The sequence below is a fragment of the Lycorma delicatula genome, chromosome 1 (genome assembly GCF_047948215.1).
Source record: "Lycorma delicatula isolate Av1 chromosome 1, ASM4794821v1, whole genome shotgun sequence".
Lineage (NCBI taxonomy): Eukaryota > Metazoa > Arthropoda > Insecta > Hemiptera > Fulgoridae > Lycorma > Lycorma delicatula.
This window is the reverse complement of record NC_134455.1, coordinates 199,817,662-199,834,152: the sequence shown is the minus strand read 5'-3', so window position 1 is coordinate 199,834,152 and position 16,491 is coordinate 199,817,662. Positions and strand designations below refer to the sequence as shown.

At 31.9% G+C, this 16,491-nt stretch overlaps 1 protein-coding gene across 4 annotated transcripts in view; it reads left to right on the top strand.

The window, feature by feature from the left end:
- Window positions 1-16,491, top strand: part of LOC142327390 (putative E3 ubiquitin-protein ligase HERC1) — a 314,426-nt gene that overhangs the window by 258,895 nt on the left and 39,040 nt on the right. For all 4 annotated transcript variants that reach the window (XM_075370430.1, XM_075370438.1, XM_075370422.1 and 1 more), the window contains exons 41-42: window positions 5,733-5,996; window positions 12,262-12,469. In XM_075370430.1, the coding sequence (XP_075226545.1) occupies window positions 5,733-5,996; window positions 12,262-12,469 (472 nt within the window). The remainder of the gene's footprint in view (window positions 1-5,732; window positions 5,997-12,261; window positions 12,470-16,491) is intronic.

The following is a 16,491-nucleotide window of genomic DNA, read 5'->3' as shown; positions in this document are numbered from 1 at the left end:
GGATTCATGCTTTATTTTTTTCTGGACAATCTCAGCGCTGTCTGTGACAGGCATAGGAACTGCTTCCATCAGAAAATGTCAATCATAGAAACAGTACCAGCAACAGAGGAGTGAAAGAATACTCACAGATTATTGTCAGATGGTAAAGAAAAATGTTCCAGATCCCAAAAATAAAAGAAATACGAAAATTATTATATTTTAGATAAGTTAATGTCCTCTGCATGCATGAAAACTATTACGTTCTTTCAGAGTTTACCTATATATCACCAAAAAACAGTGGATGGGTGATGGAAAAAAATAGATTTAGATATTTTAATTCAGCATAAAAATTATATTAATTCTATTGGATCACATTTTCGTACCTTGTGCCAATAAAAAGTTTATTTTTGTTTCTCAGTGTAATCATGATGCTGAAGTGGGTGTATTTCTAATTATTTTACATACAATATTTTTTTCTGAAAATTAAAAAAATATATCTAAATTACATAGTGCTTTATTAATAGTGCCTTTATTTAGTTTATTAATTTAAAGCAATATAAAATTTTCCACACTTATTTTCTTAACAGCATTCATCTTGGCATAAGCAGACATTACTGTGAACACAGTCTATGGATTTAAAGGTTATTGGTTTTCAGCAAGGTATACTAGTTAGGCAATCAGTTATCATCAGATCATAGATGTGTCTGCATTTGTGTTCATCCCAAGCTTATTGGCATACACCAGAAAAGTTCACAAATGCAAAACCTAAGAAAAAAAATAGTAGAACACATATGTATTACTATAGTATTACTTTATTGAAATTAATCTTTTTAAAATTAATATTTTTCTTCTGTACCGTTGAGTTATATTTTTAATTTTATTAAAATGAACCACCCAATACAGAATATTTAGATAAGAAATATCTTTCCTTAATTTTATAATGATAGTACTACTTTCACGGGATCCCGCATCCTCAGTCATGATTAATTCATTTTATTAAATAAAGAGATTGAAAAATTAACAATATACTATGTTACTAAAATATACTAGGCCCATTGTGTAATGTTCATTACTGTTCTGTAATATTATAATGAAAATTACTATTAATTTGTTATGCAAGTGCTGCTATCTGTTGCTGTTTTTATAAGAATATCTCCTCAAATACTGCCTGATGGTTTGTCAAATTGAAATTCTGTTTGTATATATATATTTTTTTAATATATTTAATTTTTTGTCATCTTTATTAATTTCTAAATTTGTGTCAATTTCAAAAATAGAATGTTTATTGTTTATTAGATAGTTTTCCATATTATGTAAATCTAATTTATTATTTTCGTAATTTCTATAATTTTTGAGAAATCTAGTTTTAGCAGATCTTATGTGTTTTTTTAATAAAAATACTACCGTTTTTTCTGTATAATTGCTTAAATGCTGGTTTAAATAATCCTTTATTGTAAGTTTTAATAATGATTTCAATGATATTAGTATATAAATACTCTATGTATATTTTTTCACTCTTTTTTATGTCTTATTATGTATTGGTTGTAAGATAGAGTTATTTTGTTATTGTATCTTGATAGTTGTTTTTTATAAATATTATTAATTGAATTAGTATCATATCCATTTTTAACCGCTATATGTTTTTTGATTATTTCATTATTTAATTTTTCTTTGTTATTATGTGTATACTGAATTGCTCTATAAATCTTTATGTAAGTGTTAATTTTATGAGACCAAAGGTGATTTGATTTTTTGACTTAACTATAACGCATGCCAGAGGAGAAATGGGTTTTATATCAAATGCCTTACTAAACTAGCAAGCAAGTTTAAACAAAGGTGATTACTGAGGTCAGATGAAAGCAAAAATTTATTTAAAAATGGACAAAACAGAAGTTGAGTCCAACCTTCCTGATAATTTTGTCATAATTTCTGACAACCCATCGTATCACAATGCCATTCCAGAAAAATCACCAACTTCTAGTTTAAGAAAAGAAGATATGATAAAGTGGTTGCAGAAGCATTCTGTTCCTCATTCTTCTTTGTTGCTGAAAACAAAGTTGTATGAATTTGTAAAAGCAAACGGGGGAAAGTTTACTGTTTATGTTTGTATATGTCTATGTCTTTTGATGAACTTTCACAAAAAAAAAGACATTCAATTCTCCGACTACTTCCAAACCACCCAGATTTAAATCTCATCAAGATGGTTTGGTGAGTAGTTAAAGGATACATAGCAAGTCATAACATAACTTTTGATATAAAAATAAGTTCAAAGGCTATGTAAAAATAAATTTGTTGACATGAATAAAAAAATTTGATGGGGATTGTGATAAAGGTAAGGAAACAGAAGCTGAATGTATGTGACAAAAACACATTGACAGTACTATGGAATCATTTATTATTTGTTAACAAGAAGAAAGTGAAAATGACAGTGAAATCCAAGCTTCACGTAAGCACTTCTGTAATTCTTGTAATATTTACCACTTTGAAAAATTGTATAATATATTTTTTTGCAGAATGGTTGGATATTAATTAAAAATTTTTCAGTGAACTAGTTAAATTTGATACTCATACATTTATAAGTTATACGAGGGTTATTTTTTTTTCAAGGTCCGATCAGTCACAAAATTAAAACGACAGTAAAAATAAAATATTTTTTATTTGTAACAAGTACTTACATAGTTACGTTATTTCTCTACATAGTCGCCACTCCGATTTAGACATTTGCCGTAGTATGGTACCAACTTTCCAATACCCTCGTCATAGAACAGAGCCGCCTGTGTTTTCAACCATGTTTCTACGCTGGTCTGCAGCTCGATGTCTGTGCCAAAATGTTGTCCTCCTAGCCAGCGTTTCATGTAAGAAAAGAGGTGAAAATCAGATGGAGCCAAGTCCGGGCTGTATGGTGGGTGATCAAACACTTCCCAACAAAAACGCTGCAGGAGCTTCTTTGTTACAGCTGCAGTGTGCGGCTGAGCATTGTCATGGAGAAAGACTGCCTGATGACAACATTCCTCTCTGCTTATTCAGAATTGCCCTTCGTAGACGTTGAAGAGTCGCGCACTATGAGGCTGCAGTGATGGTCATGCCACGTTCCATAAATTCCACCAAGAGAACTCTGTTCCGGTCCCAGAACACAGTAGCCATACACTTTCTGTTGGAGAAGGTTTGCTTGAACTTCTTTGGTTTACTGGGAGAATGAGAATGCATCCACTGTTTGGATTGTTCTTTTGTTTCTTCAGTTTCGAAATGGACCCATGTCTCGTCCCCTGTGATAATTTTGTTCGAAAAATCTCCTTCATTGTTGTGGCGCTGGAGAAATGTTAGGGAGGTATCCATTCTTATTGTTTTGTGATGATCAGACAGCATCTTGGGAACCCATCTCGCATACAGTTGGCAGTACTGAAGTCTCTCACTCACAATGGTGTAGAGAGCTGACCTTGAAATTTCAGGAAACAAATCACTCGATACAAAAATTGTGAACCGACAATTTTCTCGAATTGCCTCATCCACTCGCTCAACGAGATCATCAGTTGACACTCGCTTCCTTCCCTGACCGCCTGCATCATGAACATCTGCACGTCCTGCTTTAAAGTTTCTGCACCATTGTCACACTTTGCTGTCACTCACTGAAGTTTCACTGTACACATTACTTATTCATTGATGAATTTCAGCTGCATTCCCTCAAGCTGAAAAAATCGAATTACCGCATGCACTTCACACTTGGCGGGAGATGCTTTTGTTGTAGACATGTTTATGTGCTAGCTGCATGTTCAGAACTAAACGAAGTGACGCGGCGCAACACATATGTGCAAAGGTTCATCCGATTTTTGCGCGGGTTTTTATTTTGCGATCGATCGGACCTTGAAAAAAAAAATAACCCTCGTATTATATTTATAATCTAAATTCATTTTGATTCTAAGTATTTTATCTATTATTTTGGAGATGATGTAAGAAGGAGTGGTTGTGAAATTAATTAAAGGTCGTATAGGTATACCAGGTTTATGTATTTTCAGAAGTCTAGTTAATACATGTGCACTTGGTTCAAAAGGGTACAATCTAGAATGATATGTTAAATTACTATTATAATCAAAAATATTCCTTTTTTTTCACAGTACATGATGACAGGCATGTTTGATTTAAAAATGATACTATTATTGTTATGTAATATTTAAAATTAAACACTTTAGATGTATAAAAATAGAAAATTGTGTTTCTCTGATGTTTCTGATCGTCTTGTTAGTAATACACATTCAATATCCGATATTCATACAAATTTAGAAATACTGGAAATTAGAAATACAATATTAATACAAATAATTGGGTTTTTGACATTTTAGAGAGATTTTATGTGTATAAATATAAAACTAAATTTAATTTTATCAACCTACGTGGATGACACAATCATAAAAGCTGCTGTAGATAGCAGTACTTCTTAAGACATTGATAATTCATAATATTTCAACTCTGTACAATCACATAACTTTGGCTAGGTAGTCCACATGGATTTCTATTTTGTTTTTATTATTGATTTTAGTTTTAACTTTGAATTTAATCTTAGTAAATGACTTCATATATATATGTATGCATTTTTTTATTTATTTAAATTTTTAATTTAAAAAAAAATTTGAATTTAAAAATATTTAGTTTTTTTATTTCTGTTTTGATTTTAGTTTGGAAAGGGTCTTTTTAACAGATTTAAATTTTAAATCTTAAGTGTAGTGTAGGATGATTTTTAATTTTAATTTCACTTTGAATATGTAATTTGATACGAATGATTTGAAAAAAAAAATATATGGAGCAACTGATGATGTAACTCGCGAAAACGCTCTTGCATAAAGTATGGAATAAGATAAAAGTATGAATAAGGTAACTTTGGCTAGGTAGTCCACATGGATTTCTATTTTGTTTTTATTATTGATTTTAGTTTTAACTTTGAATTTAATCTTAGTAAATGACTTCATATATATATATATATATATATATATATATATATATATATATATATATATATATGTATATGTATATGTATGCATTTTTTTATTTATTTAAATTTTTAATTTAAAAAAAAAATTTGAATTTTAAAATATTTAGTTTTATTTCTGTTTTGATTTTAATTTGGAAAGGGTCTTTTTAACAGATTTAAATTTTAAATCTTAAGTGTAGTGTAGGATGATTTTTAATTTTAATTTCACTTTGAATATGTAATTTGATACGAATGATTTGAAAAAAAAAAAATTATATGGAGCAACTGATGATGTAACTCGCGAAAACGCTCTTGCATAAAGTATGGAATAAGGTAAATGTCATCCTATTTTATTTATTAATTCTGTACTTAGGTTGATCATATTAATATAATTTGTATAGTGCAGAGGAATGTGATTCTCGAAAGGATCAACTTTAGAAAAAAATAAAATGATATATGTATTATACTAATTATAATATACATAACGTTTAAATATTATCAGTTATTTAAATATTATCAGTATTTGGCTATTATTATTATTATTGTATGTCATAACTAGTATTTATATATATATATATATATATATATATATTTGATTTATTGAGATGAATGTTGTCACATAATATATTACATACAGAATAAGTTTAAAATCATACAAAGTGATATGCATACACACACTTGATATTGATTACATGTAGATATAAGATAGAAGAGTGAGAAAAAAAATGCTCCAAGAATCAAATACATCTTCTATAACCATAAATGTGATTGTGACACTTTGTTTTTTCAGGAATGTGAATGGGCTAGTGTACAGCCATACAATTGGTTATCTTCGCCTAGCCTAAGATGTCTGCTTGCTCCAAGAGTTTACACCCTGCCTCTTGTGCGTAGCCTGAGCCATACTATGGTCCAGGGTCGTAACTATGGTCCTCAAGTAACAGTTCGTCGATTAGCCACACGAGGTTCACAGCTTAAACCAATATTTCTGCAGGTCGCTAAGCAAGTGATAATGTTAAAGCCTTATGAGTTGCGATTGCCTTCACGTGCTTGGAAGGTAATTCTTTTATATGAATCATTTATTTTTTCATGAATGATGACTAAATCACTTTAGCCATCTTTGTGCTTAAAGACATCTACCATAATGGTCATTAGGAAATAATAAATGCTAACAGCTTTTTTTATAACTGCACTCATAATTTTTTTACTTTGGTGATTTATGGAAACTAAGTAATTGTGATTTCAGGTATTGGCAATTATTTATCTTTTGTTTCAGTCTCTTAACTTGATGCCTTGAGACATAACAGATTTTCTGAAATTAGGTTGTAACAAATTTATTAGTTTATTGTCATACCCAGGATTCTGTAAATAGTTATATGATGCTGTTTTTTATTTTTTTTAATTTTTAATGTTTCAAAAAAGATAGACAAAAACTAAATAAGTATAAAGACTACCTTTTTTTTGTTATATAATATAAATCTTTTTAAATAAAGAAATGTGTTGCGTAGACTAGTATTTTATATTACTCCTATTACTTGAATAAAAACCGTATTTATTTATTTTTAATTATATAAATACAGTCTACTCCTGATTATCTGTAAGTGGCTCAACCGTGTTGTGGCTTAACCATGATACCTCTTGTGGAAAAAATAAAGTATTAAAAACTTGTAAAGAAACTAAAAATTTTAAGTTTTTTCATCGTTCTGTGATAGATTTTACTCCTTTATTCATTTGGTACTTGAATGTGTACTTATTTTGAATATGATAATGCTCTATAGATCATTGTGGATATGATTGGACAGTAGTTCATTATGCGATATCATTATGCTATGCAAACTATAAAGCTCAATTAAAAGAAAATGTTTTTAGTCTTTAAAACAGCAATCAGTCACTTCTTGTTTAAAAAAAAATCACAGAGTAAACTGCACAGTTTATCAGTTTTTTTTCTCATTAGATATAGTTTTAATAAGTGTTTGTTTATGCATTACATAGTACACACACCAGTGTATGTAAAATCTATTTGCATATAGTATTAGTGATAGTGAAAATGTTTACTATGTTAATACATATTTTCTAGATATTACTTTTACCTGGAACATAATAGTATAATGTAATGTAATGTATTTTATTATTTACTGTTATACCCTAATATAATAGTGCCTGAAAATACTGTACTGCAATGCAGTATCAGGTCATTTTAATACATACTACTTTATTAAATATTTTTGGATCAACCACAATTTTGCTATGATTTTGGATTATACGCGATTCTCTTCCTAGTTATTATTACAGGTAATCAGGAGTTGGCTGTATATATAATCTTAAGTAACTATGGTCATTAATTATTAATAAAGATTATTTTAACTAACTATTCCTCCTGGAGCTAAATCAAATTTTAAACCTTATGTTTGTCATTATTAGTTTTATTTTTTACTAACATTAGAACAAACTATTAACAATTAACTAGTGTTAAAAAGCTTACCTGATTGAGTTTAATTCAAGTTTGAGCCTAGAAAATTATGTTGAAATCAAAATTGATCTTAAATAATATAAATATGTAATTCTATTTTTGTTCTATTGTGATGTATTTAAATATATATATATATATATACAGTAAAATTTCCCAATGTCAGACATAGGTTAGGAACAATAATCTGTCCATTATTTAGAGGTGTCCAATTCAGAAAATAGTAAATAAAGTATGCTTGGTTATTGTACAGAAAAAAAAACGCTTTGAATAGAACTGTGGTGTTATGTATTTATTTCATATAAATTGAAAAAAAAAATTAGTTGCTAATTAAAATTCAAAGACTATAAAATTCAAGTTTTTCTAATTGTTTTTCTGAAAATAAAACACTTCCTCTATGTTCATATTTGAATAAAAAAATAATACTGTTCTACTGTAATCAATCAATAAAATTACTATAGTTTACTAACATGGAATCAAACCATTGTTAGTTACAAAAATATTAATCAAAGAATTATATTATACAAGAATATTAATCAAAACACATGTTCATAAAATAATTAAAAATAAAAATAAAAATCCAAATATGAATACGTATGATTTATTTACATGCAGATGTTTTAAAATAGCGATATATTTTAGTTTGAACTAAATCCTGATATATATTTTTTTCAGTAAGTGACTGCACTTTTGATATTAAAATAACACCTTCTGGGTATCCTTTTTGTAATAAATATTGTTTTAATTTTCTAACCTCTTCTATTGCTTCCTTTCTTATGATGGTAAATTCAGGTTCATTGCCATCGTCGTCAGAGTCATTGTCATTCATTTTGGAAGTAGTGAAGTCTCGGGCAGCAACAAGATCGCAGATGTCAGTTGATACATCCTTTGTGTTGAGTATGTCATCAATGTTTGGGTTTTCTTTGTAGTTTCCAAATAGTTCAGTAAGTTCTTGTAATTCACTCTGTTCCACAGAATTTTCATTTGGTCCAGTAAGATTTTCAATGCCGGAATTGAAGTTAGTGTGGAGGTTTAAATACCAATCTTCCCGAAACAATTTCTCATTGTTATAGTAGTAACCTGCTTTAGAGCCATATGAATCCATAAAATTGCATCCAACACACTAATGCTTTTAGAAAGTTCATCAGCATCTGTAACTTTCATTGTTATCAATAAGTACTGTAATACCTTTTTTCTGTACTGAATTTTAAAGTTCTGAATGATCCCCTGATCAGGCAGTTGACAAATTGCAGTAGTATTGCAATTTTACATTTTCTAAGCTAAATTAGGGTGAGATTTTGCATTATTCAAGAATAATATGGTTTTCCTATTTTGCCTTCCCGTTCTACGATCAAAACCTATCAGTCCAGCATTATGTCCCAAATCATCCAAGATTTTTTATTTGAATACCATTCAATTTCTAGTGAATTTATGATCACACTGTTAAAACATGGTGGCTTTGCCAATTATTAGTGGTTTTTCAAATACACCTGACATTTCACAGCCAACATAACTGTCAGTGTTTTATTTTATATCTTCCCCACTCTGTACATCTTTCTCTTTCACTGGAAAAATCCTGGAAAAAGACCAGTATCATCACAATTAAAAATGTTTTCACTGTAACTCACGAACATTTAATCTAGCTCTTCTTTCCACTCAGATATCAAATTCTCATCCTCAGCACCAACATTACCACAAAGATTTGTATATGAAATGATATATCTAATTTTAAATTTATCTAACCAACCCTCTGTCTTGTAAGCTTCCAAATCCGATACGAAGAGGCAGAGTCTATAATCGTCGAATGTAATACTTTTTTGCACAGTTTTTTTTTAAACCCTTTACTTTCTTCGAGATTTTATCGTTTGTCATTTTAAAAGTGTAAATTTTCGATCTCAGTCCGATAAATTCGATTATTTGATTGCCGTTTACTTCCTCTTCAGATTTTTCCAATACTATTTTTATTTTTGTAGAATGATTCCCATGATATTTTGGATAATCTGATGTATCGAAATGTTAAAACTGATCATCGCTTCTCATGTCAGCGTAAAAATCATCAGTTTCTGTGTTGTAGATGAAGTTATCCGTATCCATGACAGATATCCGTAAACATAAACTGATGGTATCTCCCTATTTAGGCGTCATAACATTGTAATGAAAATCGCACATTAAAGTTTTACTGTGATCCAATATTATTAATCCTACATAAATCGTTTTATTTAAGTGCACCGTATCTTTGGCCATTTGTATGCCGACTAAAGACTTAAATATTATTCTGTCTGTAAAAGTTGATTTCGCGGTTAGATTCCTTAGTTGGAATTCATCGACCAGGAGTTTAAAATTCTTTTAGTTTCTTACGTTTTCCATACTTTTACCGAATACTGAATTGCTCATCAGTTTGAAAAGGTTTTTCTCGAAATCGTTTGTGACTTTTTTCGGTTTTCAATATTCAAATCTATATAGCTCTTTAACCACACTTTCTGTTTAAACGACAATATATTGTGCACATGTTTTACAATCAATCCGTTCGGTATAACTTGTTTTAAAACTACATAGTGGCAGACGTAATTTGTTTTATCGTCTGATGTGGTCAATAATTTTCTACCCTTTGAACCGGGCGGTACTTCCGACACCGGTAAAAATGGCAAATCGTAATGATAATCGTATAAACTTGTTGAATACGTTACATCGACTTTGATTATGTAGCTCGTATCTGCATCGTCGACGTGATTCATTATAGTACCTAAAATTCGATTGAAATGCTGTTTATCGATTCAGTTAAAGTTTTTATACGCCTAACGTTTTACATTTAAAATGTTCCCAGACTATTTTCGCGTGGTTATATTCATCGTCGGTAATATGCGAATCGGTTAACGAACTGTAAAAATTTTCTTTTGCAGGTAACTGCGGTTCGTTCATTTTTGACCACAAAATTGATTTACAAAAAAGGGATACAAGCCCTTTTTTGTGACCAACGCTAAATCGTCTGTGCTGAAATGCTGTTTGACGTAGCGAACGATTCCTGTGGTAAATTGGACGCTAATTTTTCCAAACTCGAAGCCATAAACTGAAAAGTATCTAAAAATTTTACACTCAACTTTTTTGATATCCGTTTTGTAAACATTGTATATTTTTGGTAGTTTTAGGTATAATGTTTATATCTTCCCCATCATAATCCAGTTGTCTTAAAAATGAAATGTGAATCGTAATCGGTCAAATTGTGAATAAATATTGGCATGGTATTTTGTACTCGTCAACGTAAATTGCAGTTATTACATAATGCGGCTCGATAACAACCTGTAAAATGGCAGTGATCTCTAATTTTTTCGTATTCTTCACCGAACCATGTACAACAACACTTTTCGCATTGCTGTGTTGTTGAATTTTCTTTGTTCATCGGTTGAAAGAGTTGCCATTTTAATATGTTTAATTTTTTTTGAAACTTGATTTGTGAAATCAGATAGAGTTTCTATAAAATGTTCAACAGCTTTTTCACTGTAAAGTTTTGCGGAAAAACCTGCTGTTTTATTTCATAAAAAACCGATTCATGACAAACGAAATATAGACAATAACTCATCGGTTCGTGTACGTGCGTTGTATAACTATAAGATTTTGTATATCTTGGCTAATACGGTGTCTGATTTAATATGCATTCAAAATCAACATATGCTTCAAGAGGCATTGGAAATTGATTTTCGTACTTTTTAAATTTTAATACATTTTCAACCGGTTGTGACATTTTTATGTGTGCTGGTTCATTGTAAATGCAATATTTTCAATGAGCGTTCATTTTATCTTTGCAAGTTTTATCTCTATGATTGAATGTAAAGCAGCGTTTGCATACACCAGTTTTGGATGTGCGTTTCGTCAGTTGAGACCTAACTAATCGTAAAAAATCTTTTTGTAGTAATAGTATGAATTATTATTTCTTTTTAAATGTAATAAATCAAAATGGTTCGTTTTTTCGATTTTGCAAATTTTTAAATGTCTGACTTCATCATCTGTCAGTGTATATACTTTATATGAAATATTTTGTTGGTCAGAATACCAAAACTGATATATTAACAGTTGATGTCATCGACAACTACACAGGACACCGAGAGGATACATTAATCTGAAAATGATGCTCACGAAAGAGTGCGAGGAATTCCAAGAATTAAACCATTGTAAAAGATTGGGGAATCCTCATCAAATTTAGATAAAGAATTTATTAAAGAATCATAAGTGAGAAAATGATCCTTGGAAAGATCGCAGTGTTGCCTGTAAAATATTAGTAGTTGGGTTAGCTTTGATGCAGTTTTATTAGGTTAACTTAGGTTTGGTTTATGAGAAAATTTCTACTCAAACATACATAGTATATCCATACATATAGAAAATGTACTACAAGAAGAAATACACTACTATATCGTAACAAAAATATTACACATATTCAGTACAACTGAGGGCGAATCACGCTGGTTGATGAATTGATTGAAAGCATAACATAAACTAGGTAGGAAGGGAAGCAGGTCACAACAGATAAACAAATTAGTCACACTCAGTTTAAAATAAAACATGAAAAATTAAGCTTTCATTTCTGCTGTTCATTTTTCAGAATTGATTGAACAGTTTTTGTAGGTAAATTCATTGTCCACAGCTGTTATTGAGAAATATTTTATCCATTAATATCACTATAATAAAACTGCCATGGAATTTAAAAGTTTTCAGTATTAAGAGGAGTCTGTTATTGAGAGTGTCCATTAAGGGAAGTTTCACTGAATATATATATATATATTTATATAGATAAACAAACTGTAAATATATAAACTGTATCTATATATTTTTTTTTTGTATGCTAATTTTATTATGTTAATAGGTAAAGTTAGTTGGGGAAGGTGCTGATGATGCCGGTGGTGTATTTGATGATACAATTACTGAAATGTGTGAAGAGCTGCTCAATGGATCTGTACCATTACTTATACAAACTCCTAATGCTATTAATGAGACTGGGTACAATCAGGATAAATATTTATTCAACCCTACATTAAATCAGCGGAACCATCTCTTGTGGTTCAAATTTTTAGGTAACTGTGTATTAACTTTAATGTAGTTTTATATTTTTCTTAAAAAAAACTTAATATAATTATATTAGTATTTCACTTTACTAAATGACATTGATAGTATAACAAAATATAAAAAAAATTACAAATAAAGGAAAGAATACCCAGTGGATTATACAAAAAAAAAACTACCGAACACTGCAATATCCTCTGCTAGGTTCAAGAAGGAGAAACAAATCAAATCTACATACACACTGATTATTATTTACATTGCATATTAATTATTAAGCTAAACAGCTGCTGTGACTCTTTTTTGAAATTTTAAGTGTCGACTGCTATGGCCATTATCCCCTTCCACATCAAAAAAAAGAAAAAAATAGAAACAGTATCTTTTCCTTCCCAAAAACAGAGCACATGTGACGTGTGACATAATCAAGAACTAGTCTTGTCAAAAGGAGCAATGACTTGTCAATAGTTATTAAAACCCTGAAAACATAATATAACAGGGATGTAAAGGCCCTTGTTATTTTAAAATGTTTCTAGCTATTTCTTATGCATTTGGTCAAAACTGTCAAAAGAAAAATTCTCTGTGATGAAGATTAAACAGCAAATTAAAAAATCTATTAAACAAAATATGACAATGGTGTAAAAAGGGCCCTTACCATTTAACACCACACAGAACACTTATAATAAAACTTAACAAATATGTATCAAAATTTCATATTAATAAAAAAATAAAAATACTATTTAATTGTAAAGTTCTTCATTGAGGCATATCATCTTTCTCTTCTACAAATTCTATCGTCTCTGTCTCGGTTTCCCTTTCGGCCATCCCTTTTTGCTTCTTTTTTCCATCTTTCTAAAGGCCTCGATGTTGATATCCATGGTATCTAAGGCCTCATAGATGAAGTCTTCAGTTCCTTCACTGTAAGTCATGAAGGATCTCCTGCTGTTGGCATCGGATGACGCTGGCTCTGGTGGTGCAGTCAGAAGTATATTGCAGTCCAAACTGGATGTACTCGCTGTCAAAAACATGTGGAGCGGTCATGTGTTTTGCGCTTCGCCCTCTCAGCTAAAGACATCTGTGCTTTCGGGGGCTCCATTATTGTTTTTTTTAACTCTTCCTTTTCTAAGATCAGTATTTCCGGTTTCGCAGGTCCCGGGATTGGGATATTTTCAATCTGATCGTTAGCTTCAAATTCCTTCTGCTTTTTCAATATAATTTTGTTTATCTTTGAATTAGTCAAAGGCTCAGTCTTCGGTGGAGTACGACACCTTTGTTTAGTCACATTTGCTTTTATTTTGTACGACTTTGGACTGCTGTCCCAAGTTGTACAGTTCTTCAATTTCTAATCAATTATTCTTTCAACTAAGATTGCTAAGGCTGGCGCCAGTTCTGTTACCATGTCCTTTGGTTTTGGTTCCTTTGGCTGCAGGAGTAGCAGCAACCTGTGCATAACACATGGTCTTTCTGCTATGGCGTTCTGCTATGCACAAATTTTTCTGCTTCAAAATAACTGGCCTTCAGAACGGTCTTTACCTCCTGTATCGCAATTTCTTCCTTATATTTTGGACAATTTCTTGATCTGGCACTATGTTGTCCATTACAATTGATACATATCGACAGGTACCTGCACAGATCAAATGAGTGCAATCACATATGCAAATCTGTTTCCTCGTGCATCTCACTGCTGTGTGCCTGAATTTTTGACATTCGAAACACTGCAATGATGTTGGGATGAATGGAGCCCAGCCTATGGAGAACACATCCAGCCTATGAAATCCTGCCTTTATTTTTTCGGGACATAAGGTTTATTGATTGTTAATGCATCTGACACAGAGGGTACGACTTCTCCATTTCATCAAGTGTTCAGCCGTTGATATGCAATGACTTCCTGCCCATAAAGCTCATCTATAATTTCATCTTCAGTGCAGTTAAGCAAATATCTGTACACACCTATTCCTTTAGATCTTCAGTGCAATTAAGCAAATTTCTGCCCACAACTATTCCTTTAGAAGTATTTAGTGTACCTTGTGGTATAACCTCAATATTGATAATTCCAATCTTATTTGCCTTCAATAATCGGAATGACTGTATATCATTGATGGTCTCAACAAATATTCTGTAGTCTTTCTTGTATCTTTAACCGGACTTCCAGCTGCTTCGGTGATGCCATGAAGGGGCTGATGATAGAAAAATCACTTCCTTTTACTTTAATTTTAAATACTTAGGAATAGGTCCCCCACTCTTTGTTTGAAGCTTGGTTCGATCCTTCTTTTCTAGATACTCTTCTTTGTCACTAAACTCAACATTCTTCCTCCTCTTTGCTTCTGGAGAAAGAGGTTCTCTAACACGAGGATTTTTATGTAGACTCGCTGCCACAGAAGATGTGGATGATAAGTTTTCCATAACTTATATTTATGCCAGTCATGATGTCAAAAGGTGCGAGTGGAGAAACGGTTGGACGTGCCTCAGATCATCGATCCTGCTGGGTTCCCCCAGTCAGCTGCCTTTCACAAGTTTATAACCCAGGTGGTGAAGTCAGGTACTGCCTGACCCACGATACCGATATCCTAGGGCTCGCAGATAGCAGTTAGGGCTCTAATACAATACCCTTACCCTTGGAACAATCCCTGCTGGTTGACTGACACTGGACGGTGCAAGACTTCGGCAGAGCAAGCTCACAGCAGCCCACCCTCAACCCGGCTCCACAACCAAGAAGAGGGATGGGCACTCCCCGTCTGCACTGCACCCAGCGATAGCAAACAGATCACAATCATGCCTCCCACCCCCACTGGAAACAATGAAACCAAGAAGCACAACCACAACCAGCTTGGACAGCTCGGGCCACCAACCCTGTAATCCACAGGAGCTCCTGAGCAAGACCATTTCCTCGTTGGCCAAAGTAAGTGCAGATACTGAAGTACCATGTCGTTGCCTGCCCCGGTCATGTACGTAGATGTTGCACGTACATGGGGTTGGATTTATCCGGGGCATTTTTTTTTAAGTTTTAAAGGTATCAACTGCCATTGTCATTAGGCCCTTCCACATCAGAAAAGGAAAAGATATAGAAAAATATCTTTCCTCCCCTGAAATGAACACAAGAGACATAGTCAATTACTAATCTTGTCAAGTAATTATGCAAAGATGATTTGTCTATGATTATTAAACCCCAAAAAACAGAAGATAACAAGGTTGTAAAGGCCCTTCTTATTTTAAAATCATTCTACCCATTTCTTATGAAATTTAGTCAAAATTATCAAACAAAACCTCACTGTGATAAAAACTAAAACATACATTGAAAAAACTTTAAATACAAAATGACAAGGGTGTAAATGGTTGCCCTTGCCATTTAACATCACACAGATCACTTAAGATAAAAATATCAAAAACTTATGTCAAAATTATCATGTTAATGAAACATTAAAAAATACATCTTTTATTATAAAATTCTCTACAGAAACATACTGTCTACATCTTCTTCAAATTCCATCACCTTGATTTCCCTTTCAGCCATCCTGTTTTGTTCCTCTTTCCATTTTTCTGTAGGCCTCGATGTCAAATTCTGTGGTATCTGATGCATCCAAGATCGATCCTTCAGGTTTTCCAGCGGAAATCGCGGAGGATCTCCTGCTGCCAGCATCAGACGACACTGGCTCCTGTGGTGCAGTGAGTAGTCTCAGTCCAAACTGGATGCACTCACCATTAAAACATGTGGGACGTCCAGGGCCTTGCCCTCTCTACTAAAGGCCTCAGTGATTTTTGGGGCTCATTCTTGTTTTCTGTAAATCTTCCTTTTTCTAGGATTTTCACCTCTCTATTGTTACTTCCCTGAACAGGGATTTCAGTTATTTCTACTTTTGGTTCAGGCTTCTCTTGCCTGCATTCACTGACCTTCTTCAAAGGTTCATTCCCCAAAGGAGACAAAATCTTTTGCTTAACAGCTGGTGTTTTCTTCTTTCGTTTTAAACTATCTTCTCTGGTTGTACGATTTGTAAGTTTATAGTCGATGATACATTAAACCATATTTGCTAATACTGAAGCC